At 40.9% G+C, this 16,801-nt stretch overlaps 2 protein-coding genes across 4 annotated transcripts in view; one reads left to right on the top strand and one right to left on the bottom strand.

The window, feature by feature from the left end:
* Window positions 1-11,798, top strand: part of LOC132262805 (inactive dipeptidyl peptidase 10) — a 69,982-nt gene extending 58,184 nt beyond the window's left edge. For all 3 annotated transcript variants that reach the window (XM_059762235.1, XM_059762234.1, XM_059762233.1), the window contains 7 exons: window positions 2,316-2,414; window positions 8,141-8,235; window positions 8,295-8,649; window positions 8,865-9,009; window positions 9,075-10,588; window positions 10,656-10,861; window positions 10,924-11,798. In XM_059762235.1, the coding sequence (XP_059618218.1) occupies window positions 2,316-2,414; window positions 8,141-8,235; window positions 8,295-8,649; window positions 8,865-9,009; window positions 9,075-10,588; window positions 10,656-10,861; window positions 10,924-11,064 (2,555 nt within the window). In that variant the 3' untranslated portion in view covers window positions 11,065-11,798. The remainder of the gene's footprint in view (window positions 1-2,315; window positions 2,415-8,140; window positions 8,236-8,294; window positions 8,650-8,864; window positions 9,010-9,074; window positions 10,589-10,655; window positions 10,862-10,923) is intronic.
* A 105-nt stretch (window positions 11,799-11,903) lies between these two features.
* LOC132262808 (dysbindin protein homolog) lies at window positions 11,904-13,133 on the bottom strand. The gene is made up of 3 exons (XM_059762239.1): window positions 12,535-13,133; window positions 12,309-12,470; window positions 11,904-12,218 (listed from the first exon to the last, which is right to left on the bottom strand). The coding sequence occupies exons 1-3, from the start codon at window positions 13,070-13,072 to the stop codon at window positions 12,118-12,120; spliced, it is 801 nt and encodes a 266-aa protein (XP_059618222.1). The 5' UTR covers window positions 13,073-13,133; the 3' UTR covers window positions 11,904-12,117.
* Between the last annotated feature and the right edge of the window lie 3,668 nt (window positions 13,134-16,801).

Here is a 16,801-nt window from a genome sequence, read left to right as displayed (position 1 = left end):
GTGCTGACAAAGTTCACACATGGAAGTTAGATAAATGTTTGCACATGTTCAAGTGTGGAAAATTTTCGCCTTCGAAGCCTTCCGTGTAAATGTCGCGCCTACGCGACGATTCTACAAAACGACTTCATTAATTCAAGACATTATTTATTGAATCAACTCTTCCAGTATTTCAGATATGCAATATATGAGAATCGATAAATTGACTGTATCAGTATAGTAGTATATAAAGATGCCAATGTGCATTCCTCCAAGTGAGAAAATATGTATTTCAAGCACTTGTGCACGTACGACAAAGTTATGTGGAAGTCATCGATGTAATTTCTTCCCTTTTTGTCTCTCCACGTCAATTTCAATGGCGAACACACCCAAACAATGTCGCCCTTTTCCTCAAATTGCTTCCGTTGTGCCCTCGAATAAAATTCAAAAGCGATCCAAGGAAGGGCAAATGGCAAATTTGGCCCCGATGGGAATATTTACTTCACCCTCTCAACTCGATGGCACATAAATTGTTTATAAAACAATAAAGTGATCAATAAAGGGGATGAGAAAGTATTGCCAATGGAACTCATTTTGACAAATAATATGCAGAAATTCATTTAAAATTAAATGCCTGCACGTTGATGTTCAAGTTATAAGCTGTAAAGCAAATTGGTGATAATTTTTGACCTAATTTAAATGTGAAGTTCAAATTTTTTGTCCACAGACGAGTTTTCAGACACTTTTCATCTTCTCTTCAATCAGTTAAAGTAAGAAAAGTGAGCAGAAAACTTGCAAAGTGTCCGCGTTGTAATGACATTTGAAACATTTCTTGAAATTCTCTGCTTTTTTCTCTTGAGCACTTCCGAAAGTTCAAGTAATTTGAAGTTTGTTTCACCAAGAAGTACATAAATTAGGTTCACGGGAAAAGATCTCACGGTTAATTTTAATATGGAAAAGGGAAGAAAAAGGCTTGAGTTGAACCGGAAAATTAAAAAGTCATAAATTGTGCAGCTAAACGAGGGAAAATAAACTTCCAGGAAATTCTATCCTTTTCCGTAAATACGTATTAAGTGGCGCAAAATTAAAGTGAAAGCACCTCAGCTTATCTTCTTCAGAGTGTGATAAACACAGTCCATTATTAGACTGGATGCCAAGAGTTTCCTTTGCTGAAACATTACCACATTTCCTCCTCACATAGACGGACAAGTTCTACATAAATGCCCAACTTTGGCCAAGGAAAACTGTATGGCGCCTAAGAGGAAGGATTTTCAGTAAATTGACACGAGTGGAAATGCTATATTTACTCTCTGGGTTCCATACGTGATGCCATAACGCTTTCTGATTGGAATAAAAATCACAACTTTCAGAATATTCAGGGTAAATGAATTATCTCACTTCAGAGAACTTGAGACGTCACAGAAAATTTTTATTGATAAAATAAACTGTAAAATATTAAATCACTTTTATAGCCTAATTTTTCCATGTCTTCCAAAAATGATTTCCATTGGTGGAACTGCAATTGTGCAGAAATAGGACAAAACTCTCTTATGTGTCAGGTTTTAATTGGATTAAATGACTTCAATGGAGAAAGTTTGGGATGAAAGTTTGCAAACTGAAGCTACAATTTCGTCCCGCGCTCGAGCACAATTGCCAATTATTCAAATGCTTATTTTGTAGCAACAAATTGTGATTAGGTTTAATTTTCATGAGAATTACTAGAAGCGCAGTGCCACAAATTTTCCTCTTTGTCAGAAGATGTTCTCAAAAACTTCTGCGGAATCATGATAATTTAACTCTCAAATCCACTCCTCATAATCCACATTGAATAAATCTGCAGGGAATTTGCTCAGTAATCCCCATTCTGTACTGGTATAAATGGCATGAAAATAATTCATTTTTGATTGCTTATCTCTCGTTTGGCACTTTCATTACGGCGCCTCACGAGGCAAAAGTGAAGAAATATCGTTGTCCCTTCCACTCTCGATGCTCATCAATGTTGAGCCATGAAAAAAGTGGCCAATAATAATAAAATGGCACAGAAAGATGGTGAGGTAGACGCAGAAAAAATACCCCAAAAGCCGAAGGGAAAAAACTACACCCTCGCGCGACATGATTTATCGTCACAATTTCCCTGCCATTTGAGTGGGTGGAGACGCCAAAGAAAAACAGTCAATTCCCAGCCCCAACCTCAAATCTTTCCCCTTCAATTGGCATTTGCCGAAATCTGTGCCGCTGAATATTGCACAATGATTTGTAAATATTTTCCTCAAAGTCACCCGCTGAGTTATGGCTGCTGGAGATTAATTTGTGCGTAATTGTCCTTTCTCTGTTTGCAGAGGATGAAGGGAATCGCATCAAAGGGCACCAGATTAGCATATCGGATATCTTAAGTGGTCGTCTCAAGTGGAGACCTTTCAATGGGTCATGGATTAGTGGTGAGTATCGACTGTACAATTGTTAGCTCACCAAAATACTCTATCTTTTGGGGATTTTCCACCAGAAGTTTTGTACCTCCTTCAGAAAGCTCACTACAATCCACCCATCTATTCGACAATCTCCGACCAAAGGGCAGATAAATACTTAATACTCAGAAAAGTTGTAGAAAGGATGAATTTAACAATAGCATAATACTTTATTCAAACTCCTTATCTACGCGTCTTCCGCAGTAATCAGGTCATAAAAGAAAAACGTGAAGACATTATATATTTTAAAAATTCCATTATATTTCCATACAGAATCCGCTCTTCCCGTAATCAGAGTGGAGAAATTGCTTCTTCACATAATCGGTTTATCAAGGATGTGTTGAAGCATCCTGGAAAGAATGCATACAATACCCCATAAATTGAACTCTTCGTGCTCTTTAAAAGTTGAGCACTTATCATCCCCCAAGATCACCCGAGAAGCTTTCGGCGTTGGATAATTTATGAAAATCCCAGATGTTGAAGGGACTCGTGTGTGAGGATATTGTGAACGATGCCATGATTTAGACGTAAGACATTTATTTATTTCTCCACCAATCGTTGCCCGCATCAGTTTTCTGCGAGCTATTTTCCTCCGGCAATTGCATGGAAAATCGAAAAAATGCTCCACAAGAAGATAGAAAATCACCTGGCAGTGACATTTTAATAGAATTGTTTCATCATGCTTTCACGTCTCACAACTAACTCCGGATTTTCCCTGGGATTTACATCGTCGCTCGTCTTTCGGGAGTTTTTGGAGCGGAAGTATTGAGGTGAAAGAAAGGTTGTACACATAGCAAAATGGTCCACTTTTATGGCATTTTTTCACCCTCATTAATCAAGAAAAAAAAGGTGAATTTCCCGTCTTTCAGTCCTTGGAGTGACACTGAAGGTGTCACACTGCGATCCAATTAGCTTTAGGGTGTGATAGAAGGTGAATTTTTAAAGAAAATAATAGATTTAGTTTAGCGTAAACTAGATGGCAAACTCCCTTCGTTCGTTCGCACTTGGTTTTAAGACGAGAAATAAGTGAATTTGTGCCATGGATTAATTAGATTTAATGAGTTGTCTCGAAGAACAGAGTGTTTTTCTTTATTTTCTACCTCCCAGCACGCATTTCCACTGACCCAATTCACTGTCTCACTCCACATAGTGTTAACTTTTTCCTCACTTCATGTCAACCCAGAGTAATCCATTTACAGTGACTATGAACTACAACCCACCCTGCAATTTGACGCTCCACTCCAATTCCTTCGCTTAATAGAGTCACACGCCATGGAATCACTTGTCTATTTTTGGAACACGAAAAGGCACAATCGCACACAATGGTCCAGTGATGAGCTTTAAAGCTCGACTCGTGAGCTTTAATGATAGCCCGACAAATGATAAACAAGCAGAAAAATAAGCACTTCTTGCCAATTTGAAATGCTGTAAGAAAAAGCAGGGCACATAAAAAAATCAGACTAGAGAATCATCATTTAGTGCTTAACACATTCATGATACATGTAAAGAAGAGGCTTCTAAAATATACTCCATAGCATACATAACATAAATTATTCGTAAGCGTATTCTTCCACCTGGCGCCTCCATTGCAACGTATTGAGTCCTCAATTAACGTCGCTTCCTCGGCAGTAAGACATGGCAGTGTCTAAGTTTCCTCCTCTATACTTTTATTCTAAACACAGGAAAAAAGTGATTTGGCAGCCGTGCTGGCGAACATGAAATTTCCTTGTGGGTCGGTCCAAATGATAAAACGATTGAACCATCGCATGTTAAGGCCGCTGAAGGATATCTTTTTCATGGCGCAGCCCAGACTTTCTGCCACATAAATTGCGAGTTTCTATGGCGGAGAGAAGAGACAGATTTACATAGTTGAAAGCTGTTTGGAAATGAATTGACCCATGATTAATATGTTTTTGAATCCAAGGATTTTTTGTCACTTTTCCAAAGGCACTCATTCACTGTCAAAAGCCATTACTTGAAGTGCTGTACAGAACTATCAAAGGGTGTTCTTTCACAAAACTCTAATTCACATAGCAATGTTTCATTTGCGAGGGAAAGAGGATTACTTTAGGTGCTGAAATGGATTCTGGTCAATTTCATAGTAAAATTTCATCACGTCAATCAAAAAAAGCCATTTCGGGAGTCACTGGAGTGAATAATGTGGATGTGAGGGATTTTCATCCATTTGAATTCTCCCCTAAAATTGATTGGGGAGCATCGATACGCTGGACCGAAATGAATTTCCGCGGTTTTTTCTACATATCCGTAAATGCCGGTAATTAGTTTTTGAGCGAAAAAGGCGTCAAAACGGGGAAAACAGATTCTTACGTGATTGTATCTGTTGAGCGTGTTTCATGACGCACTGTTTGATTTTAATCACTTTATCGAGCAAATATCTACACTTCAAAGGATCAATTTGTTGAGCCATTTGAAAAGCATCTCTTTCACTTTACGTCGCTTTGTCCCATCTGCACATTGAGTTTCACACAAGCTATTAATAGTCTGACAAGGTGCAATTTTGTGCAATTAAATTTCCATATCAAGCGAATAAGGTGAAATATGGAGAATTTTCCACGTTATGAGTGTGAAATTTCATATGCAATGTTGATGAAGCGTGACTTTTGGGCATATTTAATGGGTTTTTGGGAAAAAAAACACATCAAACAAAGTGTTAAATGAATTCAAAAGTGATATTATTTAGATTTAATTATTTTCAGTGGAGACGCCAGGTAAAAGCATAGCAATATATAAGCTTTTTTTTAACTCAATTTCGACTTATTTATTTACATACAGTTTATTGAAAATCAATCAATCAACTCAGCAAACACAAACTGCAAAGATTTCAAAGTTTAGATTTGAAAATCTAATTCTCTCGCTTTCTTTCGCTAAGATCTCAGCCAGGTGAATAGCACAAACTTTGCTGAAATTTAACTGTTTGAAATGTTTTAAAATATTGAGTTTTCTTTTCTCGTGAAACAATGAATTAATATATGAATTGCCAGAAGGCCAATGTTGTCAATCGCGCAGCTGTATTCGAAACCCACACTTGAAAAGTTTGGCCCGCAACTTCTCATGCAACTTTAATCGTGAATCCCCAGTTCGCAAGTGCCTCGCATTTGGCGTTTTGGCCGAGATTGTGTGACCATGGCGGCGACTGAGATATCCGAATGGGAGACGCAGATCCAGTGAGATAAAATGTATACAGAATAATCAATAGAAAAGGGGTTTCCATAGCTACACATCATCATCATCATCTTCGCCACGGGGTTCTCGTGGGGGATTGAAATAAATATTGGCGCACTGGAAATGGGCAGGAGGACATTGCGAAGACGTTTTGGTGAGGATTGCAGATCTGTTTGTCGAGTGATGGAATGTTTTTTGTGCAAAAGGCGAGAGCCGCACAGTGGAAAGTTTCCCAATTTAACTCGCCGAGAAGGAAACTTCCACTGAATTTGATTGATTGATTCAAAGTAGTGGGAGTGGCGGTACGAAGGAGGAATTCCTAATGAGGGCGCAATTTCGGGGAAGAGGAAAGGCAGACTCTATTTCTCTTCCTCTCTTGGCAGGTGTGGATCCCACACACGGCCGAGTTCAGCTCGAGATTCCTCCACATAGTCGTCAAATCTCATTAATTTCATGATCTGACGACGAAGATAAATCGCAAACCCCCTTTTGATTAATAGCGGCGCTCCAAAGTGTGCGTTTGTTATGAATATGAATTGGACAATTGGCTCAAGCCATTTCCACCGCGCCGCGTCATGCTTCGATATATTTCACGACAGATTACCGGCCCCAGAACTTGCGAGGAAACCTAAATCTGATAAGCTCTGCCGAGACTCCTTAATGGTCGCTAAAGCTAAGTTTAATCACGATAATCGAGAATGAAGGAAATCATTGCGTATCGCACAACAGTTCTTTTCTCACCGCCAACGAATGTCACTATTGATTTTCACGTGGGTCGATTGATTAATTAATCACTATGGCCATGCAAAGAGTCAAGTCCATCCCACGGTTTTTCTTCGCTTTTCCCTTCGCTCACAGTCAATTCATCCGCAATGCTGAAGAATGTCTTGATTTGTGTTTTTTCGCAAAAGTCAATGTGGAAGTAAAAGTTCTTCTCAATTTGCTCACTTTAATGAATTATTTAACTATGGAAAACTTTTACTTTGACAATTTTCGATAAAGCTCACTTCTTCATCAGGAAGTTTAAATACATGAAAATTAGTAGTTATTCTGTGTTTGTTCAAGGAAAACTTTCAGCGTTGGTATAATATACATAAGTATTTACATATCTGTGTATGTTTTCAGCATAGAGTGTTCGATAAGCTCCTCGATTAGTGGGTCAAATGGATTTTTCACAAAAATACACTTGCAAAATTATCCGCGCTGCTCGAAATTTTCTATGCAACGGAGATAATCACCAATAATGACTGTCGAATTCACTCTAATGAGAGTAATATCTCGCTGTTGCTTTATGTATGAAACACCATCTAGCATTTCAGGTCAGGAATTTCGCTTGGATAAAGGTTTCTCGCTCTAATTTGCGGCATCCGAGCATGTGATATACGGAATTACTGTAATATTTGGGGCTCCCTCGAGGGTGACACGACTCTGCTGGGGGTGGGTTTGCAAATCGACAAGCTGGGTTGTTGTCACTTGAGTGGTGTACTTTTGGCAGCAGATGCCTCAATTTAAATCTCTCCCCATATGTAAACACCGATGGCAGGTGCCTTCTCAGCTCCTTGGGAATTCCAAAGGACTGAACATGCAAATCGCTGGGCTGAGGCGTCATTTGGCAAATTTATTCAGCACTGTTGGCGAAACAATCCCACGAATTAATGTGGTGGATTTCGCCCAAGGATTTCAAGTGGCACGCCTTGGAGGCGGCCCGAGTCAAAAAGTGGTGTGAATACTTGAGAATTGATGGGTTTGAGAGTGAAATCTTCAATTCTCGCTCCGACGAAGAGTCCCTGGGCGATACTGCAGACAACTGTGGCGTCGCTTGAGTGTCTCTCGAGCTTTTTTATGTCTGACTTGTTTTTTATTCTCACTCCGCCCACAGCATTCCTAATACCGGGCTATTTGCAGAGATGGACCTTTCCGCATTTGCTGAGGAAGCTCGACTCGGCTCACGAGCAGCACGGAAGATACATTAGGGACTTTGTGTATAAAATTACGTGGTCGTTTGAAGTTGTTTACCTCCATGGATTCCGAGGGAAATTCTGTCGTCAATTTTTTATGAAAAATTCGTGAAAAATGAATTTTCATTTTGTCCCTGTGCAAATGTTATTATTATTATACTAAACCTTATAGCATTTCGCCATATTACATGAAAATATTTTACTCTCGCTAAATGAATTATTAATGTTGCAACATCAAATGTTACTATACAATAATAATGGACTCTTAATTATGGCCTAATTGCTTGTGGGTATAAAAACCCAATATGCTTTCAGTGACAAATTTATGGAAAAAAAGATAGTAAAAAGTGCTTTCGAATGAGCCCTAAAACTTTGATGAATTACATGAAAATTAAGCAGTCACGAAAGAACCCTTTGCCATACCCCATTAAGGGAATTTGTCCTCTGCCCGGAGATTTCCGAACTGCCTGGATTAGAGTGACTCTCGAAATTAATTTAGGGAGTCTCCCAACACAGGGGTCATCCTTTCTCACCCACCCCTTTTCTCCTAATCCACAGACACGGAATTGGTATATCGTGATGTCGCCGGAGGATTGTCCATTCTCGACATGGAGACCTTCTCTGTGCGGAGCCTCATGACAAATTCCTCATTTGTAAGTATTTACCATAGGGAAAAGGCGAGGGATATCTCTCACTCTCGCTATCTCCGCAGAGACAGCTGGATGCGAAGAAATTCCTGGTATCGCCGGACCTCAATTACGTGCTTCTGTTGTCGGATGAAACGTGGGAGGGCGCGAGGGTGCACGTGTTCGAGGTAGCAACTTCCAATGCCTACCCACTATCGCCGCGGGACGAGGCCAGGGACGCGCCCAGGCTGCAGCACATCCTCTGGGCGCCGAGAGGACCTCCTCGAGCGACCCCCACGAACGCCTCGGCAGCTGAGAATGCCAGCGCCAAGCCGCTGTCCGCATCCCAGATCAGCCAGGCCATAGCTTTCGTTTTCGACAACGACTTGTACTACAAGCCCAAGGTTCAGGGTGACTTGGTGTGCCGCATCACCACCACGGGTGAGAGTTGGCAGACTTCCAAATGCCCCAACGATTATCGCTATAATTGAATGAACTAGTTGAATGTGCAGTGATACATTTACAAATGGGCGCAATTGAAGCCTAGAAACATGTTGATGAGCTGTGAATTTTCACGTAAAAATAGACGAAGTGTTAAGGAATATTTTTAGGAGTTCTTAGTTTGCCACAACATAAAATGTCGATTTAAATTTCAGGCAAAAAGGGAGTCATCTACAACGGCATTCCCAACTGGCTGTACTCCAATATATCAGATCTGAAGAGTGACGCTGTCGCTTTCTCACCTGATGGTCTCTACCTTTCGTTCCTCTCTTTCAACGACACGCAAGTCAAGGAATATCGGTAACAACCTGACATCTCTACCAAATTGATTTCATATTAATATTGAGTCTTCTTTCCAACTCCAGATACACTTATGTTGGTGAGAGCTTTAGATACCCTGAAGTCCGGTCGATTCGCTACCCCAAAGCGAACACCGACAATCCCGTTGTGACGGTTTATGTGGTAAACCTGTCCGTGCTCAAGTTTATCTTCCCTCAACCTGTACGCCTACCGAGCAATGTTGCAGCCAACACAAGCTATGTTGGAGGGATGAAATGGGCTTCAGCAACAGATCTCTCAATCACCTTTACGAATAGGCAGCAAACCTATGCCATGACTGTCCTCTGCAGAGCCCCCAACTTCGTCTGCCGCGAAATCTACACCGAGTTCAGCGTAGAGAACATCACAGTCTTGCCCACGGATCGCCCGATCTACTCTCGGATGCGAACCAAGTTCAAGCCAACTGCTGACACTCCGGTTTCGACTGCCATTCCTGAGACAACGAGTCAAGCAGCAGAAGCGAACGCCACGGATGCCAACAAGACAGACACTGCGAAGTTTGAGTTTGAAACCGGAGGATATGTTCTCAAGCGCCTGCCTGTTCGGGATGGAGAGTATGGACACTTCAGGCACGTGGTGTTCGTGTCCACGACTGATGCCAGGACCATTCCGCTCACGATGGGTCGCTTCGAGGTCACTGAGATTCTGGGTTGGGATGAAGATCGCGGACTGGTGTACTTCATGGCGGCGCCCGAACATTCCCCTGGCCAGAGGCATCTCTACCGAATTGACTTGAAGCTCAACTTCACAGAGCGACCCAACAGAGTCTACGTGACCACATCCGCTCCGCTCTGCCTCACGTGCATCAACACCAAAGCTACATTCCATCCGGACACGTTCAAGATGTTCTCCGTAAATGATACATTTGATGAGGAGGAGTTCGAAGTTCCCAACAACTGTCTCTACAACAAAATTTACTTGAGTAAAGACTTTACGTACTACATTCAGGAGTGTCTCGGACCGGACTCTCCATCGACCTACATTGTGGACACTCGGTCGAATCTCAAGGTTTTCATCTTGCACGATGGATCTGAGCTTCGTGAGCGTCTCGAGGAGTTGGCTCTGCCCCAGATTCGCACTCTTAGCGTGGAGATGAAGGATGGATCCATCGCTCAAGTGCGTCTATTCATTCCACCCGGCATGCGCGATGGCGAGGAAGTGGCTTTCCCGCTCATTCTCCACGTGGACGCAGAACCAGGCAACCAGTTGGTCACTGAGGAGTACAGCGTGGATTGGAATTGGTATCTGCCGAGCAAACTGCAGATGATCGTGGCTCAAATCGACGGCAGAGGCAGTGGCTTCCGCGGGGAGAAGCTGAGATCTGAGATTATAGGACACCTGGGAAACTACGAGGTGGACGATCAATTGGCAGTACTCATGTACATTCGAGACACATTTCCCTTCATCGACCGACGCAAGATCTGCTCCTACGGCTGGGGCTATGGCGGATACGCCTCGGCCAGCGCTCTCCTGGAGGACTCCCAGCGAGTGCTGCAGTGCTCAGTCGCAGTGAATCCCATTGTGTCATTTGCATATCACAGTAAGATCTAGAATTGTGGCTAAGATTTACAGCAGAGCGTCAAATTCTCCTTCTTGCTCTCTTGCAGATTCATACTTCACCGAGAGATTCATTCCACAGAATGAGAACTACCTTCGATCTCTGCAAGAGTCTGATCTGATGTCCAGGGTTCAGCACATGGAGTCCAGAAACTTCCTTCTAATCCACGGAACAGCGGACACACTCGTCCATCAGCAGCACTCACTGATCTTCGCCAGAGAGCTCATAGAGCAGGGCATTTCGTTCAGACATCAGGTAGCCTAGGCTAGTCACAGCACTCAATGTCATTCCTAACTCTCTCTCTTCCACGTCTGCAGATCTACACGGACGAGGATCACGGTCTCGATGGTGTGCTGTACCACGTTTATAAGACAATGGAGGATTACTTCGACGAAATGTTTGGACCACCGGAAAAGGATGAATGGGACCCAACCGGGCTCTTCACATTCAAACAATAAGTTTCCGTTTTGTCCTTCCACATCATTTTCGCCAGACTGTCGATTATTGTGATTTTAGATTAATTTTCGAGTATGAATAAGACAAAAGCCAACACGACCATTCAAACTTTTCACCTCTGTGTCTCGTGTGGAAAAGCCGAACAAGACAAGAGCGAACTTAAGCCAAGGGTATTAAGCTTTTACATGTCTCTTCACTTTGCAAAGTCTATACATAGGTTGCTCAGTCTAGCCCTCCGTCGTTCCGTAAAAAAGAGTTGAGGAAATCCCATGAAGTATTTAGTGTTAATGAGATTAAAAAAAAATATATGAGAATTGTGTGCCTAATTTACGTAAAAAAGAATTAAGATAAATTTTTAACATAAAACCAGAAATGTGAAATGATAGTAGATATTCAACCTTATGATTGAGACATTTTTACCAGGTTTTCCCCAGAAATTATTTCTCAGAAATGTATTTGAAGTGAGTGTCCGTTCCGCCATATCAAATTGATGAAGATTGAGGCATTGAAGAGGTGTTCTCTCAATTAAATCCAACCCTCGTGACAAGGAGGTGGCCGTAAAGCTGTTTATATGTTAAATGTTACTTGAAGAAATGGAAAAGGCATCAATAAAATGTACATAAAACCTTCAATTCGGCTAGATTTGGATGCTGAGTGAGAGAGGATAAATTTGAGGACAGAGTGTAAAACCTAAAGCTAAGAGAAAAAAAATACTTATCGTCTGTTTAATCAAGAGTGTAAAGATGGGAGAATTGTCGAATCCTCGTATTTCTGTCATCATTGAGCATTTATTTAGGATGGTGATGAAAAAAAAACCTAGAAAGCGAAACCACGAAAAATCCTTGTTGTGACACCAAAGATGTTATTGAAGAAATAAATCGATATTTAAAAACAATCATAAATCTTCATTTCTCATCGGATTTTCATTGTGCAAAAGTCAACAAGGCACCAACTTTCAGTTAAATCAACAGTTCAGGCAGTTTTTCCTCTCTTCCGGTTGCGAGAAACGGACTTCCGGGCATGGCACTTTGGAGAGATGTCGAGAATTGACTTGGTCAATTGTTGAGGAACTCATCCAATGCGTCCTTTGTGTCCGTATCATCCAGCTCCACTTCCTCTAGCGACAGCTTCCTCTCCGCCGCCTTCGTCTCCACCTCTGGAAGTACACAAGACCGAGAAATTGATGGTTTCCTAGCCCAAAAAGGCGTGAAAGGATACTGAAGATTAATTGGAAAGAAGCTCATACTTGGAATAGTGCCTTGCTCCCTGTAAAACTTCATGTCATCTTGGAATGCATCCTGAAACACACTCTGGCGCTCCTGCTGAACTTTTCTCATCTTCAGCTCGTGCTTCATGACATTATCAGAATGTTTCTTTGCCAGCTCTTCCCTGACTTTCTCAAGAGCACCTGGAAATTGATAACAGATTAAGATTCTGCAGTAATTAAGGTAAATTGTATGCTTAATTCTCACCAAGTTTCTTCTCCTTGTACATTGCCATCTCAAAGCGATGATCCAATTGCTTCTCCTGCAGTTCCAGGACCTCCAGAAGATCCTCCAGTTCCATCATCTTCTTCTCCAGCGTCTCGCACTTCGCCCCCACGTCTCTTATCACATCCACACACCCATTGAGGGTCGTCACGACCACGGGCAGTGCCGCCAGAGTCACATTCAGGTCCTGAACGGTGGTCAGAGTGCGCTCAGTGCGATCCTTGAGCTCCAAAATACTGCCATCAATCTCGCTCGCCTTCTTGGCGTTCTGCTCGTTCAGGTCCCTGATTTCGCTCCACTGGCGCTCGTTGATGGCCAGCAGATCGCATCCGGCGTAGAGGTTGATGAACGGCGGCACAGCCTGAGGACTGGCGACGACTGCCGGACTGCCCGTGGGCGTCGCCGGCGACTGCGGAGTCTTCGGGCTCGATGGCTTGATGTAGTGGCTGGAGATGTTCTCCGAGATGCTGAGGCCCTCCTGGATCACAGAATTGAGCTTCTTGCGAATGTTACCAAACATATTTTCACACCGAAAGTCACATCACTGCGTGTTGTGAAATGCGGAAAAGGAGAACGTCAAAATACATGAACTGTATCAAAAATGCCGCTACTCACTCACAGGTGAAAGTCGCCAGAGTCTATCTGAGGCGCAAACCCAAAGCTAGAGACATCTATCGACGAACATTGCAGCACAATCTATTTGTTGCATTTCAAAATTGAAGTAGAATTATTTAAAAATCAGGTACAATCGCCTTGAAAATCAGCATTGATAGGAAGATCACCTTGACATGGTATTTTATTATTAATCAAAATTGGAGGTGAGTTAGTGGATCGAAGAAGGCCTGTAAGCACAACACCTGAGCATACTCACACGTCATCAAGTTGTCGCAAAGGAGAGACAATTCTGACTAATATCTGTACACCAGTTTGCCTATTTTGCGTTGATTTCTCAATCATAATATAAATTCTATTTTCGACACCTTCTCGTATTTCTAATAAAATATACACGACTATCAACCATAATATCCATCTTGGGTTTCAATCTTCATGGGATTTAAGACATAAGTATAAATAATACAATTTTCAACATTTCTATCTTTCGATATTTTGAATTTAATGTCTGACGAGACAAGCTGCGCGTGTTTAATCAATCAAATATCACAAAGTGTTGAACATGGAGTGACACACGAGGCCCCAGATGAAGAGTCTTATTGGACTACGGGAAGTTACGAACGTCAGCCTAAGAAGTCACCCTACGGATGTTGGCGGTTCAGTAATCCCTAATGTAAATTCGATGGGTTGCGGAATTGCGCTTTTCTGAAAGGGGTCAAAGTGAAGGGAGAGCCTGTGATATATTGCCTGGATTAGATGTGCAAAAAAATATATAATATCCGCCCTAGGACCTCGCCTATCCCTGGACAAGGCGCAAATTTTCGGACATGGTCACTGTGGAATGGAACCATATTTCAAGCTACCCTCGAAATTGGAGATGCTGGAACAGACATCAAGGGACGCGCGTCACAATAGAGGGTGTTCTGAATCAAATTCACCCTCTCTGTTGATTCGAGAATCGCACGCCTCTAATTAGACCTCAATAGAATGTCAGGAGAGGACCGATTCGACGTAGTTTGAAAACGTGAGCAAAACAATACGTTCGAAATGCCTTGGGGTTTGTGTTAAAAAACAGACGAGAGGGTTGGTTTTTTAGAGATTCACTTCCAGATATATAGTTTATCGCCGCACCCATAAATTACCCCATACTAGGATGGAATGCTGTGCATTCAATAGAAGTCTTAACTTTGTTAATAGTCGCTCTTTTTACTGCAAAAAATAAAGGGTTGAAAAAGGAACTTTCAAAGTTGCATTCAATTCAAAACTTTCACTTCAACAATTTTCCAATGCAAATTACGAAAACCACAATTGAATTCATCGCCGAAACAGAATCGTAAAATATAATTTCGCCTCAGAGTAATAATAATAGAAATAAAGCTAGGGGCTCATCGCATCCCTCTCTATTGAATATGTGATAGGAAAAACGGGAAAAATAAAAAGGTAGCATTGATTTATGAGTCGAGGATCATAGGTTAAATTAGGGTGTGGCATTGAGAATTCCTGAAACTCCAGCCACCGGAAAAGATCATAAACCATATAATGTTGGCAGAGTCCAATTAAGTGCGGGCCAACTTTTCTGTACAATACAGCTCAGCCTTCCGACCCAAAATGAGATTCTCGAGGGATTTCCGAGACAGGGTAAATGCATCGATTTTCCCACTGACACGACCCTGAGATATCCTGAAGCCTAAGGGATTATGTTCGTTCTTTTGGCCCTTTTACGCCCTCGTCCATAAATGTAGATTACGATGAGCGGGAGAAAACATATTCACATTTATTCTTTTTTATCATGTACGCATAAAAAGGAAGAAGAGTCAAATTGAACATTGTGATTTCATACAGTTTTAAGATGAAAAAATGTTAAATTTATATTTTTAAAATATTTAAAAACGTACATATAAACAAGATAATTTTTTGATTTTTGACTATTTCAATTAAAATAATTTTCTAACCTTTTTGACCTAGAAAACTTTTACCTCAAAGCTCAGAAAAATCTTATTAGATCATCGGTTTATTTCGGAATTTTTAAAGGGTTATAAAATCAAATTTTTGCTCAAATCACGAAAATAAACACATTTTAGGAAAGAAAATATAATCCTTCTTTTCTTTTTTTTCTAAAAAACCAATCTAGTTTTTTAAACTAAGGAATTATAGTTTTTGTTAACTCGAAGTATTTAGTATGAAAAAATCAAACATTACGGAAATAGTCAATAATTTCTCTCTTAATCTGAACAACTCATTAAGTAAAATAGTTCTGTTTTGCTCTTAAAAATAAAATTGCTTATATAGTAATTTTCCTATAAACCTAGTCTAGAATGAATCAAGTAGAGTTCACCCTATTGTGGTTTAAATTACACCATCCGACCTCTCATATTTGTCGCTTTCTTTCTAACAGTGCAGAGACTGAAATCTCGTGTGCAGATCTATTTTGTGGGCGTCAGACTTCCGCAGCGAATTGTCACTGCGATAAAGTTAAGCACGGATTTGACTCCATTTCTGGCTGTGGCACTATCGGCCAGTGCAGCTGCAAAGGGTCAATTGTCGTTTTGGACCAGGGTTGATTTCTCATCAGATAAGAAATGATAGGGCTGATTTATGGAAACAGTGAAAGGGCGTGTGAGCTATAGAAGTGCGCGTACTCGAGGTTTAGCACGTTCTTCATTTATTTTCCCGCCTATCTTCATAAAGCTCTCTTACATTCTTTTTTACAACCTGAGGGCTCCATTATAGGGGTGAAACGCGATATTGCTGATGTAAAACGCACACAATACAATAAACTCACAACATTTGCATTATATTGCATATTCCTCCTTTGCGTACAAAGGCGGAATATCATTATCTTTTTGTTCTCGTTCGGCATGGCAACACAGAGAGAATTTCAATTATTTTTAGCTTGAGATAAAGTCTGTATGTCCGAGTGGTGAATGAGAATCATTTGAAAGGCAAAATCAGTGCCACGATAAAAGTCTGCGATTAGAAAGCACCCTCCAGATTGAAATGTGATCGCCAGATTCCTTTTCAATTCCAATTCACCGCATGATTAGCTGCCAGATGGAATAATAGTGATCATGTGGCTTTGTTGGATATATCTCTCAATCAGCCATAAGGCAATCAGATCTCTTGTTCTCTTTTCAGCAAAATAATACAGTATCAATGGCACAATAATTCACTTCAATCCAATAACTAAATTGTAATTTTCAATTAAAGATTTTTCATGTAAATTAAACTTAGAATCTGGATAAACCAACTTGTTTTGAAATTATATTTGAAAAACACGATCAAATTTCACAAACCGCCTAAAACTAAATTTTGCGTCTTGTTATTTTCCGTACTCACGCAAAAAGTGTTGTTTCAACTGTGATATTTATGTGTATAATATACGTCACCTTCAAAATATTATTTCTACATTATTTCACCATGTTTAGTAATCTTGAAAATAAACTCATGCGAAGAGTAAAACCATATTATACATTTTTCGCGTCTAAACATAGAAACCGTTCTCGGGAATAAATATTGTTCATCGATCTCATAACGTTGAAGGCAATGAGATAAAAATCTCACGGAGAGGCGAGAAGAGGAGAAAAACAAAAAAGTTCAGGAATTGAAAAGGCGACAGAGAAAAGTGCTGAGGAAAGCT

This window comes from Phlebotomus argentipes, unplaced genomic scaffold, assembly GCF_947086385.1.
Source record: "Phlebotomus argentipes unplaced genomic scaffold, Phlebotomus argentipes genome assembly contig_15, whole genome shotgun sequence".
Taxonomy (NCBI): domain Eukaryota; kingdom Metazoa; phylum Arthropoda; class Insecta; order Diptera; family Psychodidae; genus Phlebotomus; species Phlebotomus argentipes.
Note: the sequence above shows the minus strand (reverse complement) of the source record. Positions and strands in the feature narration are given on the sequence as shown.